This window comes from Phialemonium atrogriseum, assembly GCF_030411735.1.
Source record: "Phialemonium atrogriseum strain 8032-3 unplaced genomic scaffold QBC33scaffold_18, whole genome shotgun sequence".
NCBI classification, from domain to species: domain Eukaryota; kingdom Fungi; phylum Ascomycota; class Sordariomycetes; order Cephalothecales; family Cephalothecaceae; genus Phialemonium; species Phialemonium atrogriseum.
In genome coordinates, this window is record NW_026848155.1 from 169,289 (window position 1) to 185,252 (window position 15,964).

General features: G+C 56.6%; 4 protein-coding genes across 4 annotated transcripts; 2 read left to right on the forward strand and 2 right to left on the reverse strand.

Annotated features, from left to right (window-relative positions):
- The first annotated feature begins 301 nt into the window (after positions 1-301).
- On the forward strand, positions 302-5,657 carry QBC33DRAFT_126044 (uncharacterized protein). The gene is made up of 3 exons (XM_060422018.1): positions 302-739; positions 940-4,964; positions 5,028-5,657. Exons 1-3 carry the CDS (start codon positions 601-603, stop codon positions 5,406-5,408), a joined length of 4,545 nt encoding a protein of 1,514 aa, XP_060281845.1. The 5' UTR covers positions 302-600; the 3' UTR covers positions 5,409-5,657.
- Positions 5,658-6,156: 499 nt separating this feature from the next.
- On the reverse strand, positions 6,157-7,049 carry QBC33DRAFT_126071 (negative transcription regulator). Its single transcript, XM_060422019.1, has 3 exons — positions 6,906-7,049; positions 6,748-6,850; positions 6,157-6,645 (listed from the first exon to the last, which is right to left on the reverse strand). Exons 1-3 carry the CDS (start codon positions 6,943-6,945, stop codon positions 6,243-6,245), a joined length of 546 nt encoding a protein of 181 aa, XP_060281846.1. The 5' UTR covers positions 6,946-7,049; the 3' UTR covers positions 6,157-6,242.
- A 2,434-nt stretch (positions 7,050-9,483) lies between these two features.
- On the reverse strand, positions 9,484-11,906 carry QBC33DRAFT_126279 (uncharacterized protein). The gene is made up of 2 exons (XM_060422023.1): positions 11,690-11,906; positions 9,484-11,606 (listed from the first exon to the last, which is right to left on the reverse strand). Exons 1-2 carry the CDS (start codon positions 11,726-11,728, stop codon positions 9,630-9,632), a joined length of 2,016 nt encoding a protein of 671 aa, XP_060281847.1. The 5' UTR covers positions 11,729-11,906; the 3' UTR covers positions 9,484-9,629.
- Positions 11,907-13,273: 1,367 nt separating this feature from the next.
- On the forward strand, positions 13,274-15,237 carry QBC33DRAFT_126269 (uncharacterized protein). The gene is made up of 4 exons (XM_060422022.1): positions 13,274-13,656; positions 13,783-13,999; positions 14,141-14,683; positions 14,766-15,237. The coding sequence occupies exons 1-4, from the start codon at positions 13,483-13,485 to the stop codon at positions 15,089-15,091; spliced, it is 1,260 nt and encodes a 419-aa protein (XP_060281848.1). The 5' UTR covers positions 13,274-13,482; the 3' UTR covers positions 15,092-15,237.
- The last annotated feature ends 727 nt before the right edge of the window (positions 15,238-15,964 follow it).

Genomic DNA, 15,964 nt, shown 5'->3' on the forward strand with positions numbered 1-15,964 from the left:
AATGTTATCGAGCTGTTTTGCCTTTACACACTGATCTGGCATCCTGGAACAGATCGGCTACAAGCAGATCAGCAGCCATGATTTGACATGTGTAACAGCACCCCTGGAGAAGCATACTGAACACCTGCTCCGGATTGGAAAGCTGGCCAAAATCCTTGCATGAACTGGGAACCCTTATTTGTGTGGATCCATCTCACGACGGCGAACAGTTCCAATTTAATTACCATCATTGTCAGAGTTGAAACCTTGGTTTTTGCCTAGCCTTGGCCAGGCGTTACGCGTGTGTTCGTACAGTACATGTACAGATCCCGTATATCATCTGGAATAAAAGAGTTGGGTACCGTAGGTTCCGTGCCTGCTGGTCTTTAGCGGTAAGTCCTAGCGTCAGGTACCTGCCGCGACGGCACGGCGATCATCCTTGCAGCCTGTGGTGGTTCCGATGCCCCTCTCTGTCTCTCGAACTTTTGGTGCTCTGTGCTCTGTACGACGTAGCCTGTGGAAGGTGGTTTGCATTGTTTGACCTTGACTGTCAGCCACTGAACCCTAATAATCCGTCGCGTATTCTGTTCTGTGTCATGCAGACTTCTTTCCCGGATCGCCATGTCCGACGAAGTTTCCAATTTTCTGCGTTCAGTAGAGCAGCTGAAGGAAAGGCGCGACCAAGAAGACGAGGCGCGTTCTAGGGAGCTGGAGGAAAAGTTTCTGCAAGAACGGCGAGAGCGTCAGGCTCGGCGAGCAGGTATGTAAACGTTGCCTTCTTTTAAAAGGAAGACCGATACTGGGACTTGGTTGTGTCTTGCCACATTGGACATCCTGGTCTTCGAAGCAAGACCGCCAATTCTGTCAACAAGCCCGTCATCCCTCACAAACCGCTGCTTTGTTACCGCAACGCCAAGATCTGAGAAGCATGTGCTGACCCTTTTTCGTGCCTCGTCGCAGAACGTGCAAGGTCAATTTCTCCTCAGAAATCCTCACCCGCAAATACCCCACCGCCGTCTTCACAACGTCTCAGCAGAACTCATGTCTCAGGCCTGGATGGCTTAAAGCTGGGCGCGTCTCCTCTGCTCGCCAGTCCCGCAAGTCCATCAGCTCGTGCCGCTCTCCAAATTGACACGACGGATGCTTCTACCGACTATTCGACCTCTCCTACTAAGGAAAACTATCCCTTGTCTGACTCGGACACAAAACGATCGAGCGCGACCCTGACCTCCCCTTCCACGGCTGGGCTGCCTGCACGTTCCCCCTTGTCCTGGCAGAGGCGACCGACATCGCAAACCTCGGAGCGACCGAAAAGCCGGCCGCTTTCCATCGTCGCTACAGAGAACGCCACCGCCCGCTCCTCCACTTCGGCCGAGCAAGCCCCGGCAGAGCAAAATCCCTCCAAGGAACAAATTGCTCAGGCCCTCTCCGGGAAGGACCCAGCCTGGTTCCGTCAGACGCCCGATCGCGGACTGAGTTCGGCTGCATATCGGCGGAATCAGGTGGAGGACGAGGACACTCTTGATATGACATCCGTTCGCGCCCAGCTTCCTGGGATGGCGCGTGACTCCTCAATGGACCGACCGAAGGAACCATCGGACCCTCTGCCGACTTCTCCAGCGTCTCAGGGCAAATTTGGGTCCCCCCTAGTCTTGAGCAGCGCGCAGAGATTTGACCCTCCAAGCACCGGGGCTAGTGCGGAGGATACTTCTGCATTCGTTGACCGCCAAGCGGTCACGTCCCCTGGAGGGCGGACGTCGCCGACTCGGCCGCTTTCGCCGACCAAGGGTATGGGTGGCTTCGTTCAAAGTGCAATGATGAAGCGATCGGATAGTGTCAAGCGTTGGAGTGTGAATTCTTCAACAGGACTGCAACGAGCCGATTCAACCGTGTCCAACCGCACCGGCCTCGACCACTCACAGCGGACAAGCACACCGAAGGAAAATTCCCACCGTACTAGCCTTCTACGTGAAGAATCAAGGACACCTTCGAGACCAACTTCGAGTGACGGGCAAGAGCCTGGAAATACCGACGAGAAACCCGGGGCCGGGCCCAAGGAGGACGAGGAAAATGCCACGCTCCCTACAAGCCCCTCGAAGACCATGGACCCGCGGAGATGGAGTCCCACCAAGTCAAGTTGGCTCGAGACGGCATTAAACAAGCCAGAATCACCAAAACCGAAACCTACCCCTCCTCCGTCAAACCAACCGGCATGGATGGTCGAGCTCAACAAGGCGAGGGCGCAACGGGCTAATAATGGCAGCGTCGACCTCGGCCGAAATTCTCCTGTGCCACGGAAGCACGAGGTGAAAACCGGGGGGCTTATGAGGTCGTCACCCATGGGAATTAATGTGAAGCCAACTGGCTTAGGCGGACTTGGCGGCGTTGGCCTCGCACCCGTGATACCCGCCGGCGACAAGACCCCTGTCGCGAGCTTGCGCGGCAGCCTCTCGAGGCGCGCATCGGAAGCAGGGACTGAAGAAGCAGAAGGGGCCACCTCGAGTTCCGATACGGCAAAGCCAGAAACCCCGCCAAAGAAGGATTTCCGTACGAACCTGAAGCCGCGGCAGCCTCAGCCAGACACGGGAGGGCCGGGACAGAAGGATGAGCTGAAGAACGTGTTTGGGGGCTTGCGGCGGACCAAGACCCAGAATTACGTGGCGCCGGACGAGCTGAAGCACAACATCTTGCGGGGGAAGGCAGCGCTAAATCTGACTGGCGGCCCGAAGAAGACGGAGAGAAAAGACGAGTTCAAGGAAGCAATTCTGAAGAAGAAAGAAGAGTTCATAAAGGCTCAGCAGGAAGGCCGCGGGGCCACGAGGCGCTCAAGCACGTCTAGCGAGAAAACTATCCCTGAAGGCCTTGCAAAGAAGATGGAGCTGAACCGGTCCAGCACCACTTCCAAGCGAGACTCGGCCGTGTCCGACGCACCATCGGAATTTCTCAGCCGAACAAGTGCATCCAACCGGTCAAGCACCATCTCGACATTATCCGGCCGCGAATCAGCCGACATAACACCTCTATCTACCCCGAAGGCCTCCACTTGGGTCGAGAAAGACATCCCCGCGACGCTGCCTGTTCTACAGAAGGAGACTAGCGCACCAGGCCGCCTCCAAAACCGGCCAGGGGGAAGTGCGTTGGCCGACCGATTCAATCCAGCACTGGCAGGTATATTGGCCCGAGGTCCTCCTGGAGCGGGGTCTGGCCCAACCAAGGGCTCCGGCGGATCTCCCACCCAAGCATCTTCTGGAGGGGATGAGCCAGGCGGTGCTTCTAGCGGCCCACAACTGACGCATATGACGAAGAACCGAGCTCGTGGTCCTAAGAGGAAGACTCCTTCTAGCGTTGCAAAGTCGGTCGGGGACACCAAAGCCGCAGAACCCGCACCCGCATCGGCACCCGCACCCGCACCCGCACTCACACCGGGGAAGAAGACACCGCTTGGAGCAGAGGCAGAGAAGTATGACATCAAGCCACCCATGTCGAAGCCTACTAGTCAAGGAAACCCGGCGCCCCTGGCGCTTGCGCGCAAACCCGAAGTGGTGGCTCTTGCCGATTCATCGAAGGTGGTTTCTAAAGAAAAGCCAGCTCCACCCCGCCAAGTTATATCCCTGGTGGACTCGTCGAAGAAGATAGTAGCTGAAGGGCCAAGGTCAGCTGGCCACCCAATCTCTTTCGGCGACTCACCTGGCTATAAGCCACGACCTCGCTCGCCAACGAAGGTTCACGAGCAAGTCGCCGCGCTCGCTGCCAAGAGCCAACCAGTGGCCAAGGCCGCAAATGAGAAGGAAGACCCGGTTTCTCAGCCATCGTCGCCTAAAAAACTGAACTTGAATAGGCTGTCGAAGTTTTTCGACGAGAGTGGCCAGACTGGCTCGAAGGTTGAAGGGGAGGAGGCCCGGCCTTCATCTCCCACCAAATTTCGGCCTCTCCCTGAGCCGGTTTCTAGCGCTCCTCAAAGCAAGGCAGATGACAAGGTGGATTCCGATCCTGTGGTCTCCGTCAAGAACGCCAAGACCCTCTTCGGCGGACCAGCCCTGGGACATGCAGAAGCGGGACGGCCGAGGTCACCCCCAAAAGGGGCATCCAAGCCTCTACCACTTCCTCCAACATCTGGCGTGACCTCCCCGCCTTTGGCATCTCCGGCACGATCTCCCACAAAATCCTCGCTAGAGATATCTGCAGCGTTGACCGAATTCTTTGGGCCCGAGCGTCCCAAGAGGAACTACAATGTTGATACGGCCGATATCCTGGCACGGAGGCCGGCAGCCGGGCCCAAAATCCGGACGCAGAAGGTTCAGTTGTTCCAAGTGTCTGGGGATGGAAAGAAGCAGCCCGTACCTGCGCACTACGAACGAGTGCTGTTTGAGCGCGAGATGTACCTCTGCCCGCACACCTTTGTCAACGAGTCGGGACGGAAAGTGAACGAAGTCTACTTCTGGGCTGGAGACGAGGTCCCTGAATCAGCTGTCGAAGATGCTCATGTCTTCATCCAGCGAGAGGCAAGGTCATTCGGGGGAAAGCTTATCAAGCTCACCCAGGGCAAGGAGACGCCCGAGTTCATCCAGGCCCTCGGGGGCATCATCATCGTCCGCCGTGGTTCCAGCAACAAATACGACTCGCTAGCTCCCAACATGCTGTGCGGCCGCCGGTATCTTGGCGAGATCGTGTTCGACGAGGTCGACTTCTCCCCGTCGAGCCTCTGCTCCGGCTTCCCGTACCTGATCACGCAGCAAGGACAGTGCTATCTATGGAAGGGCAGGGGCAGCGACGTGGCCGAGTTGAGCTGTGCGCGGCTGGTAGGCATGGATCTCGCCCTGATGGGGGAGCTCAGCGAGATCGAGGACGGCAAGGAGCCGGCCAACTTCTGGAACATCTTTGACGGAGGGGCCAAGCCCAGTTCTGCGGACCACTGGAGACTGAAGCCAAACTACGACAAGTACTGCGGACGCCTGTTCCATTCGGACGCAGCCGATCGCAAGCAGGTAAGTGAAGCTCAAGCCCACCCGAGCAGGGAAGACATATCGCTAACGTCAGCACAAAAACAGGTCCTAGAGCTCTCCCCCTTCAGCCAGGTCGACCTCCTGCCGACGGGCATCTACATCCTCGACGCCTTCTTCGAGATGTACGTCGTCGTGGGCGCCCAGGCGCGGGGCCAGTACGCGTCCTTCCACAACGCCCTCGACTTTGCGCAGGAGTACGCCATCCTCGCCTCGGGGATGGAGGACCGGCCCTTTGTGCCCATCTCGACCGTCGTCCTCGAGGGCATCCCCAGGGACCTCAAGAGCGTCTTCCGCAAGTGGTCCGACGCCGCCAGCCCCACCGTCAACGGCCCGGCCAGCCCGACGGCCAGCAGCCCGAACCTGAGGCGCGGCCGGAGCTTGCGGATCGTCCCGCTTACGCACGCGCTGCAGGCGATGACGGAGTAAGGGTGGGTAGATAGATGTTGGATGAGGATGGAGGGGATGATGTCTGGTGTTACGATTCTGTACACTTATGTTTTAGATCAACCTATCGCCATCACGGTGGGAAATCATTGGGGGGGAGGGCGCTAATTTGGAAGGGCAAACTGCATTTGCTGCTGATCTTCATACAGCGCCCCAGGTGTCAGAACCACGGATGCATGGGATCGAGGGGCGATATGGGGGAGTGACTTCGGCGCCTATGTGGAAGATATTTGATAATTGCTGATCAATTCATCTGAGCAAGCTTGTCCGTATGCTAACCAACGGGGCCAACTGTGCATGTATCGTATCTCACACGTAGCTGTGCAATTTCAAGGAGCTAGAGCAGCTCCTATTGTCCATTGAGCCCCCCCTTCAAGAAAGAAAAGGGACTGCTTCGATTCGACACCTCAAGACCAACTTCCAAACGCCTTCATTTCCCAGATAACGCCATCCTACTCCTGTCCATAAACTAGGTATCAGTGATGCAACGCATAACCCGTCAACGCCAGCAGTGGGCCCCAGCACCTGAGCCCCGTCAAGGAGCGGGCATGGCTCGTTCTGTTGCAGGTCGGAGAATAATGCCGACAAGGGGAGGGGAGCTGAAGCAGACACTGTCAGCCGGCGGTCATGACTGAGAAGTAACATGGAGTCAATGATCCATCCGAGAAAAGATCATGGAGCCGATCACTCACCCGTCGTTTTCACCTTCCCCTTCCAGTATACAGGGGTGACAGGCCAGAACTAGACCAGGCGGTCTTCTCATCGCTGTTCCGGACCTTTAGCCGCCTCCACCACAAAGACATTCTCCCAGACCACCTAGACTACCCGCCCCCCCGGCGCAGCAAAACCGCCCATCCCAGCCCCAGCCCCAGGCCCAGGCGCATCACCATCACCAGCACCCGCACCATCCCGCTCCCCCTCCGCCTCCCCCCTCCCCCCCGTAGCCTCGACGACCCGCCCGACGTCACCCCTCAGCTCGGGCAGGGCGGCGTCCATCTGCGCGGCCAGGACGTCCCTGAAGGCGGCGAAGGCGCGCATCTTGCCACGGGCGAGCTGGTTCATGCGGCGGACGCGCTCGACGAACTCGCGCGTGTAGATGTCCGGGTTGCGGCCGTTCTCGACGTACTGCACCAGCAGGTCCGGGACGCGCGGCCCGCCGCCGGGGGGCAGGGAGGAGGCGGCCGTGTGGACTGAGCGGAGGGACTCGGAGAGGGTTTGTCTTGGGGGGAGGGCGGGGGTTGGTTAGTCTTGTATGTGTGTTTCGTTCTTGGCCCCCCCCGGCTGTGGATTGCGACGAGGAGGAGGCGTGGGGCGGGCTTACAGTTCATTTGCCAGGACTTCTCTGCTTGGCCGGCCGGCGGCGTCGTAGGATGATACCTGGACCATTACCTGGAAGAGGTCCTGGATCACATCCTTGACCTGTTCTGTGGTGTCGCAGGTTAGGATTCGTCAACTGGTGCGGGACTAGTAGATACGCACGCTCCACGAGATTGTGGTCTGGCTTGTCTATCGGCTCCATCTTGTCTTGGATCGAGGCGATGCGCTTCGTGATCAGAGAATTTCTTCCATCGAGTGGAAATGTGGTCTCATGGAAGTTTACTTTCGCAAGGTAGGCTGGCAGAAGGTAAGGCTGGCGTTTGTGGGGTGACTATCGCAGCCAATCAAGTACCCCAGTTTCAGCCACCAGAACTTCCAGCCAACGTTGGGCACAGCCTTGTTATTGACTGTTATCAACCTCCATTGGCACCACCTACAGGTCTCGATTTCATGCATATCAACCGCAAAATTGAAAACAATCGGGATCAACAACCCTTCATTTTATGGTGTTGCCTTTGCTTATCTCTACTATACTAAACATGCACAATCAACGGGCCACTTTGCAACAAGATAAAACACCTTGCTGCTCTCTCTCAATCTGTAGGGCTGAGGGTCATAGGAGACCTAGGGTGATTGAGATGCTAATGTAGCCTATTGTCTAAGTCTGTGTTGGTTATGCGATACGACTCGAGTCGGGAGTCTCGGCAATTTGTACCGAATGGCTGGCCTTGGACATTCTTCCTGGCTTGCTCCTTGATCAGAAAGTTTCAGCATCTGTTGTCCCCCTCGTACTTTGGCCGAGGGTCCGATAGCCGCGCGTTGGAAAACGAGGGTGGGTGTTCTGTATTCTTTCCTGTAGGTAAGGATCTGTCTTTAGACAATTCATTTGCTCTTTTCTTCCCAGGAGGCGGTGGAGGAGGGGGCCGTTGGGGTGGAGGACATAACGTTCGAAGTGGTGATCTCTTTCGCGCTTCTGGGCGAGAGCAGTAAGGGCGCCCCATTTTCTCGTCAGCCACGGAGCACTGGCTTTGCTCAAAATCAGACTGCCCACCGTGGGGCGGCTTGGGTTGCATCCACTCCGGTATGGGCTTTGAAGGACTGGGCTTGAAAGCTGGTTCTCCTATGGGGTCGAATATGGATACGTAGATCGGCTCGACAGATACAGGCCGGTCTACGTCGCCTCTCCGAGAAGCTGGCTCAAGGCTGGTGACGTCGCATTGGCCGTGCCCAAGGGGTGAGCCTTTAAGTAATTGGTAACCCTGTTGTTCCTGTCAGTGTCTCATCCTCGGGCCACATAAAGCGTTGAATCTAACCTCAACGCTCTTCTTGTTGAACGTGGACGACACTCCTCCATTTCCCAGGTTGACTTCCCTTCTACGCCGGCTCAATCCCCCATCAGCTTGATCGATTCTCTTCAACCCCCTTTCCACCACAGCTCCTTGATCTAGACCATCAACACAAACTTCCCAGACGCATCCCCCACAGAGCGGTATCTGCTCGACCTCCCGCCCCCTGCCCCTCCCAAGCACATCCCCCCCTCTCTCCCCACCCACAACCTCCCCACCCCCCTCAAACAGCTCCGCCACTCCGACCCCCTTGCAAACCAGCCCGCTCCCGCAGAGCAGGCACCCATAGCATGCCCTGTGCCAGAAGCACCACCCGAGGCTAACGCACTCGTCGCCTCGGAAGACGACCTCGCCGCACGCCCAGCAGACGGCGAGGTCGAGCAGCGCGCGGTAGCAGGGTCCGCAGGCGATGCGGGCTGCGCGGCCGACGACGTGGGGCGGCGGCGGCGCGGACTGCCAGCAGAAGGTGCAGGTGACGACGAGGCCGTCGGCGGCGGCGGCGGTGGGCTTGCCGGGACCAATGCTGCTGCTGCTGGAAGGGGGCGGGGATGGAGGGCGAGCCATGGTCGCGGGTCTGGGGTTGGGTTGAGGGTTGCTGGTGAAGAATCTTGAGGGGTCCGGGGAGGCGCCTGCGGAGGAAGGTGTTGGCCGAGCCTTGGAAGTTGTTGCCGTGAAACCTAGTAATGCTTGGAAAGTGACTGGAAATGAATGTCTTTAGGAATTTCTGACCCTAGCAGACCCTTGCGGACCCTCGTTGGGCAAGCAGGGCGAGGATTATCCAGGCCTGCAGAGAGCGGGTTCCTGGAATGACGGCTTCGAAAGGCCTCAACGATGGCCGGGAGTAGAAACCAAGGTAGGCTGTAGGCAACGTGAGAATGAAAAGGGTAGAAAAGGAAGGAACAACATGGATTACGGCGGTCCATCACGACAGAGAAACCGCAGGAGTTCGATGTAGTTATGCAAGTAGGCAGGAACAGCCCACGTCAGACATGTTATTTTGTTTATTGTTCGCGATGTACCTACATCGAGTAAACCGAATACACCGGAAAGAAAAGAGGAAAACCCCTCCGACATCATGGACGCCTCCAATATCCGTTTTCCTTCCCTAGCCCCTACCGTCGGGGAAAATACCGTACAGAACAACAGCAGCAGATGACTCGCGCCTTGATTTTGATACACATGGATGCGACCCAATACCGTCAGAGGTGAAGATTCGGCTCCAATGAGAATGACGTGAAAGAACGCCATCGAAAACGAGGACTATTTCTGAATGAGACTGAATGAGCATCGCACAACATCATGCAACGTGACTCTCAACCCCATCCCATGGGAACAGGGTCGATCCCTTGTTGAGGGTCGATCCCTTGTTGATGAATGACGCCAGCCTTGAGAATTCAGGGGGGAAAACACACGAAAATAACAAAATCGGATATCCAAGCCGCAAAACATGCGGGTGGATTCCGAGAGGACAGGTTGGCATCTGGTTACTGCCAGGCACCAACGGCGCCTATGGAAACGCGCAAATTTCCGGACCATAATCTTACTTCCTGAGCTTCGGGCGAGCCAGCATGTTCAGTCGGCTAAAGCTAAGAATGGGCTTCTTCTTTGTGCTCGGCGTCCCAGCAACGCCTGGAGTGCCCAGTCTTCTCGGGCTCATGATCGGCTTCTTGCCGCTGGCTCCAACCAGTCGAGGAGCCAGCAAGGCATCTCCCTCGGGGACATGTTCATTCTTGCGTTTCTTAGCGGCCCGGTCGGCAGCTTCCTTCTCGGCATCCTCTTCGTCGGTACTGACCCGATGCCTCTTTTTATTGGCCATGCCGTGGGGGAGGGCTCGGAAAGTTGGCTGCGGCGCCTCGTTCTCCTTGTTAGGGCTGGAACTTGCCGCTGAACCTGGGAAGCTTCCAGGCATGCCTGCAGTTGGCAAGATCGATGGCCGGACGCGGCGAACGCTGGACTGGCCAGGGGATGAGCCAAAGCCTGTCGGCGAGGTCCCACCAAAATTAATTGTATGGTCACTACGGAAAGTGAAAGTGCCAGGACCTGTCGCCGGCTCAACGGCCTCCTTTACTTGCTGAAGAGGTTCAGGAAGGGGCCGGTAGGCCGAAAGGTCGGGGTAGGAAACATCGCCGCCGGCACCGGCTCCTGCCATGACAGTGTCCAACGTGGGATAACTGACTTCCCCAGGACCTCGCCGAGATTTGGGTCGCGGGATACCAGACTTGACTGGAGAAGGCGAGTTCTCCACCGCGAGCCGCGTAGTTTCCGGAGTGGGACGGCTACGCTTGGAGAGCTTCCGTGTCGGAGTCGCCGATGGGATAGAAGGCAGCGCCTTTTCCGTTCGAACTGGACTGGTCAAGGCCGAGAAGGGCTCGGAAGAAAGCGGAATTCCACTCTTGGCCATGTCGGCAGGGCTCGACGGCTTATTCCCCCGAAGCAGGGACTTCATCTTGCCGAACCGGCTTCTTGGGCTTCGGACCGTGACATTGGAGATGGTCTCACTGGAAACGGCAGCCGCAACGTTGTTGGTTGTAGTGGATCGCTTGAGCCCACTGAGAGCCGGCTTGGACGGAGACTTTACCAGGGAGCCAGAAGGCGTCTTCACAGCTATGGTGCGAGCCATGGATGCCTTTGTTGGCGTCATGAGGGAAGCAAGGCTCGATTTCGATCGAGGCACTCCCCAAGCATCCTTGCCGGATGACTTTGGGCGCGGGATAGAGCTTTCGTCTCGAGAAATAGGGCGGCGGCTGGATGCGTCGTCCTCGAAGCGCTGCCTAGCGCGCTTTGCAGGAGAAACTGGCTCATCATCTCCCCTTGTGCTGGCTTTGGCCCTAGCAGTGGACGGAGTAGGCCTCTTCGAGAGAACGGACTCCGAGTCGTTCAGATTGGCACGCGACTGCGTCCGCTTGAGGCCCGTTGACGGGGTAATGCGACCGGCTTGCGCGCGGAACGCTGAAGGGTGGTTCTCGATCGAGTCCATCTTCTTGAACTCGGCCATGTGAACCGAGCTAAAACGTCCGGCCCTTCCTTTCGGCTGGGCAATCTTGCGGCTATTCAGCTGCTTCTCCTCCTCCTTTTCAACCTCCCGCTTTGCAGCCAAATCTGCCTTGATCTTAAGAGCTTCCTCTCGAATCTCATCCATCATGCGCTGAGCATCTGGTCCGAGTTTCATATCGGCGGCTTGACGGGCAAGTCGAAAGGTAAATGGCGACGAAGGAAGGCCGATCTTGGACGGGGTGGTTTGGATAGATGCCGGAATGTTATGCGATCCGGCAGAAGGCTTGATGTCTGTAAAGCCCAACCGGAGGCTTGATGACGGGGGGCCCATAGTGTGATGAACTTTGCTGGGGTGCATCTCGGACATGGGTGGCTTCATCGGCGTCGATTTGCCCGGGGTCTTGGGAGGCCGATGGGGAGACGAGACAATTGCATCGAGGCTGGATGCGACGCCTCCAGTAGGACTTTCATCGCGCTCAGCAAGGGACGACAGGCTCTGATCACCTGTCGTCGGCTTGGGTGCCTGCAAAAACGATCAAGGGTTAGATAGATGGACTCTTACCAGAGTGTTTGTGTCTGTTGACATCGGTGGGTGGATGGACTTGCCTTGGAGCCGCTCGCTAGACGCGCCGATCGCCGAGCCATTGTGCGCGTTCTTTGCAAAGGGAATGGTGGATAGTGCGGCACTCAGCAGTGGAAGAGTTTCAACGCTTATTTAATGGCGTTGCATTCCTTCGCAAGAGAAGGTGTAGGGGTTTGGATGATGTCAGTGAGAACGCGCCTGGCAAGTTTCCATGGTACGGAGGGGGGTCCTTTTGTTTACATGTCAACAGAGTGGCCAATCATACGATCGAATTCATCTCATGGGGCAGAGAGCATTAAGGGGCCCAAGCTCCTGTAGGTATCCGAATTCCGGAGTGCCGGGCTAATACGGTACCCACTTCAAGTCCTCGGATTACAAGGCTGAACACTTATTGCCTGCCTTGCTCCTGTTCTTGAAGCACCCAATAATTCTGTCTTCATACTGCTTTTCTAGCGTCTCTTGTTGGTATACTTCCGCCCCTTAAATCAGTCCAAAGCCACCCCCCACCCCGCCACGGCTACTCCCCTGGTCTGTTTGCAAAGCTAAACTGCAACGCCAGATCCTGGCCACCTTGACTATCCAGAAGCGCCCCTGACGCTATTAATTACCGCGTCCTACCCAAAAGACGTGGGCGGGAAGTCATGCTGGGATCTCCTGATGTTGGTCAGATTACATTGGGACCGTGGGGGCACTGTAGCTGGAAGCTAGAAGCTAGATCTCGAAAGAGTTAAGGCAGTTGTGACGAGGCTACAACATGAACTGAATATTAAATACATAAGAAGTTGACCGTCAAGACATACCCGGTAGAGAGTGTATACTTTCCAGGTAGCCTAGCCTCCAGGGTTCATAATGGCCGTCGTTGAATTGTGCAACCATGTCAGTTTGTTGCGATGTTTGGCTGCTTAGCTGCGATTGAAGCACTGGAAGTGGCAGGTGCGGGGTTGAACAGGTAGTGGGCCTCGACCTTCTAATATAGAGGTACATCGCAGAAGCCCCACAGTAACTGCGACCTGTGGGCAACCCCTCCCGCAGCCGAACTTGCTGATTCTCGCTGGGTGCACTACGCTAGCTTCTCTCCCACTCTTCAATCCCAAACGTGCGGGGGGGGAGGAAAGGGAAATGGGAAAAAAGGGAAAAAATTCTGCCCAGCTGACCCTCATTTCTCCAGTGCTACTGGCTGGCAGTCGCCACTATTCCTTCCCCGGGCGAATCAGACCTCCCATAGCGCCTCGCAAGCCCCTCCCACCACACCATACATTAACATTACATAAAACCCTACCATTCTTCTCTTTCCTTTACTCACTCGCAACCTGTTATCGACCTCCAGCTTATCTCTGGCCTGCCAGAATTCCCCTCGACAATCTGGCCCAGACATACGCGATCCAGGAACCGCTTTGATCTCCGTGCCCTTGACCTTGTATCCGGCCCTCGATTCGAGACCCGACCCACGCTGTCGGATCCTTCCCCATCTTTTCCGCCCCCCAACCGCCGCGCTGATTCGGCGCCATATTGAAACCCGCCCTGTGCACGCCCTCTCCGGGCTCTTTTGGGCAGAACCCCCCTCTAAAATAGCGATCACGTCACCCTGGCGTACCACAGGACCCGTTCTCCGCAGCCAAAGGACCGAAGCACACCATAGTGACCAGGCAAAACACCATTCTCAGTTACTTGACTGAGAGAGCTGTTGGGCCCTGGAATCGCAGCGCTGTGTGGTGTACCCCTCGCAGCTCCACTCACATTACACGAGCCCTCTAGTAAAGAGCCGAGGCGCTTGCCCGCCCCGGGCCAATCGTCATATTAGTCACCAGCAAGTGACATGGCAGAAAGGATGTCCGTCGACAAGAAAGACCTCGTCAAGGATGACAGCGAAGAGTCAATGGGCTCTAGTCCCGATGCCGAACATACCACCAACAATAACGGCAACCACAACAGCAACAACACCGCTGCCCAGGAGAATCAGCAACCGAAACGCAAGGGCGGTCGAAAGCCGGTGCGTTGAAATTTACCTCTTTGGGTCTTCCAATTTGCTAGTTGATACCTACCTACCTAATCAGTGGTCCCAGCCAATGCCGGTGTGGAGCCAGTCTCAAGTTGTTGGTTTCTAACTTGCTCTTAGATATATGCGACATCAGAAGAAAGGAAGCAACGCAATCGCCAGGCTCAAGCTGCTTTCCGGGAGAGACGAACAGAGTACATCAAGCAATTGGAGGAAACGATCCGCGTTCATGAGCAGAACCTCCACAGCCTCCAGGCGGCCCACCGCCATGCCGCCGATGAGTGTCTCATGCTTCGGTACAAGAACTCTCTCCTAGAACGTATTCTTCTCGAGAAAGGTAGAATGCTCCCCACATCCCCGTTAACACCACGCCCCCAGGAGGAGAGACACCAAATCAAACCCCCGCGTGCCTCCACGTGCTTCCGATGAACCGAAGCTAGGTACACATCAACGGGCTGACATGGATCCGTTCTACCAGGTATTGATGTCCAGGCTGAGCTTCGTGCCAAAACTGGCAGTCCCAACCTCGGTCCAACTCAGGTCCCCCAGACTCTGGTGCAACCGCCCCCGATTCAACGGGCCATGTTGAACAGGCACCATGCGCGTCGGTCAAACTCGAGCATCGCCCCCAAACTCGAACCGGGTATCAACCTCTCGCCTCGCCCACCGCCTCTGCAATCCAATCGTCCACAGTCCTCTGCCGCATCCCCAAAGACACGCCCCACCCCGCCATCACATTCCGCTTCTCCAACCGCGACGACCTTCGGCTCCCAGCATGTGGCTTCACCGGCGGGATCCGTATCCGAGAACATGACCAGCCAAATCCGACCACCGTTGAAGGCGCAACCCCCTCAGGTGGGCGCCATGGCTGGGATGGCCCCGACGACGACGGCCACCCGCCAGATGCAAATGGTTGGAGCACAACCAGCAGCAACAGCAGCCCAATCGAGGGTACGACCTGGTGTTAGTGCCGCTTCTTTCTACACGACACCGGCCTTCCAAAATCATATTGAACAACTAGGTAAGCTGACCCCTTCCTTTTCCCGGTCCCCCCCCACCCCCCTTTCATAGAACTAGCGGTCTTATCATTATCGTAAATACAGAGCAGGAGTACGACGTCGCTGCCGATATGATGGACGATCACGTCGAGTCACCCGATACCCCGAGCGGCCCCGGCCCGTACCCCGGCGCTGCCTTTGGCGACGCGCCCCAACCAATGACACTCTCATCCCCGGTAACGTCTGCGCCACCCGGCGGTCAACAAATGTCTGGCCCGTCCGCCATGGATGGAGTTACGCACACTCAGCACAGCAATTATCCATCCATGACACAGTTGCTAGATCCCGGCCTTGACTGGGACCCATTTGGCTTGAGCGCAAGCATGGCATTCCCAACCCAGTTTTCGTTCGACACGAGCAACATGAGGTAAATCCCTCTTGGAAATCGGACCAGATGAAACAGTCGGTTTCCAGGCATTCCTCGCAATCCCAGCGGAATCTCTGGGAGAAGCCGGAGGAGGGAATGACGGGGGGCGTTGGGGCAGTCTGGTCATCAGGCATCGCCCCTTGAGTTTTCACGTCACCAAGCTGGGGAACCGACCCTTGCATGTTCACGGCTGTCTCTTGGAATTCATGGGCTACCAGCTCTGATATTTCCACTGGCCAATACGCAGCTACATGGCCGGACGATACACAACGCACAACTGAGGAGGCATTTCAAAATGGAAGAGGGTGGGAGCGGGGAAAAGGATTGGGGGGATGGCGCAGGTTGTTGGGAAGCAATTGGTCAAAAAAGGATTGTCACGATCATTGAGTACGACGAAATCGGCGGACTACTTCATGAGATACCCCAGGAGCATTGTGCTGGCCTTGCGGAACTTAACATGGATTGCGAACGAGCGCTCTCTACTCTTCGGAAGGCTCTTTCCTCGTACACGGCCTACAATGGCTATCTCCCGAGATTTCAGACAACGGAGCTTCGAGGCTTCTTCGGATGGATATACCCACGACTGACGATGTACTTGCTTGCATTTCTGATTCTACGCTTCTTTGTTGTATCTTTACGGCGTCACGGAAATGTATGACTTGGGTTACGGGATGGGGGCTGAACAAAAGTTTTATCTTATTTCCCTCCCTCCCCCACTCGATGACTTAGGGTTTTCCGGTTGGCAGTGGCTACTGAAGACCAGTGTCTATTCAGCTATGGCTTGCTTGCTTCTGGACGTTGACGCGTACTGGGAGCTATGACAACCTCCGATTATCGGCTTCGGGGCGCGGGGTTGCAGTTTGAAACGGATGGTATA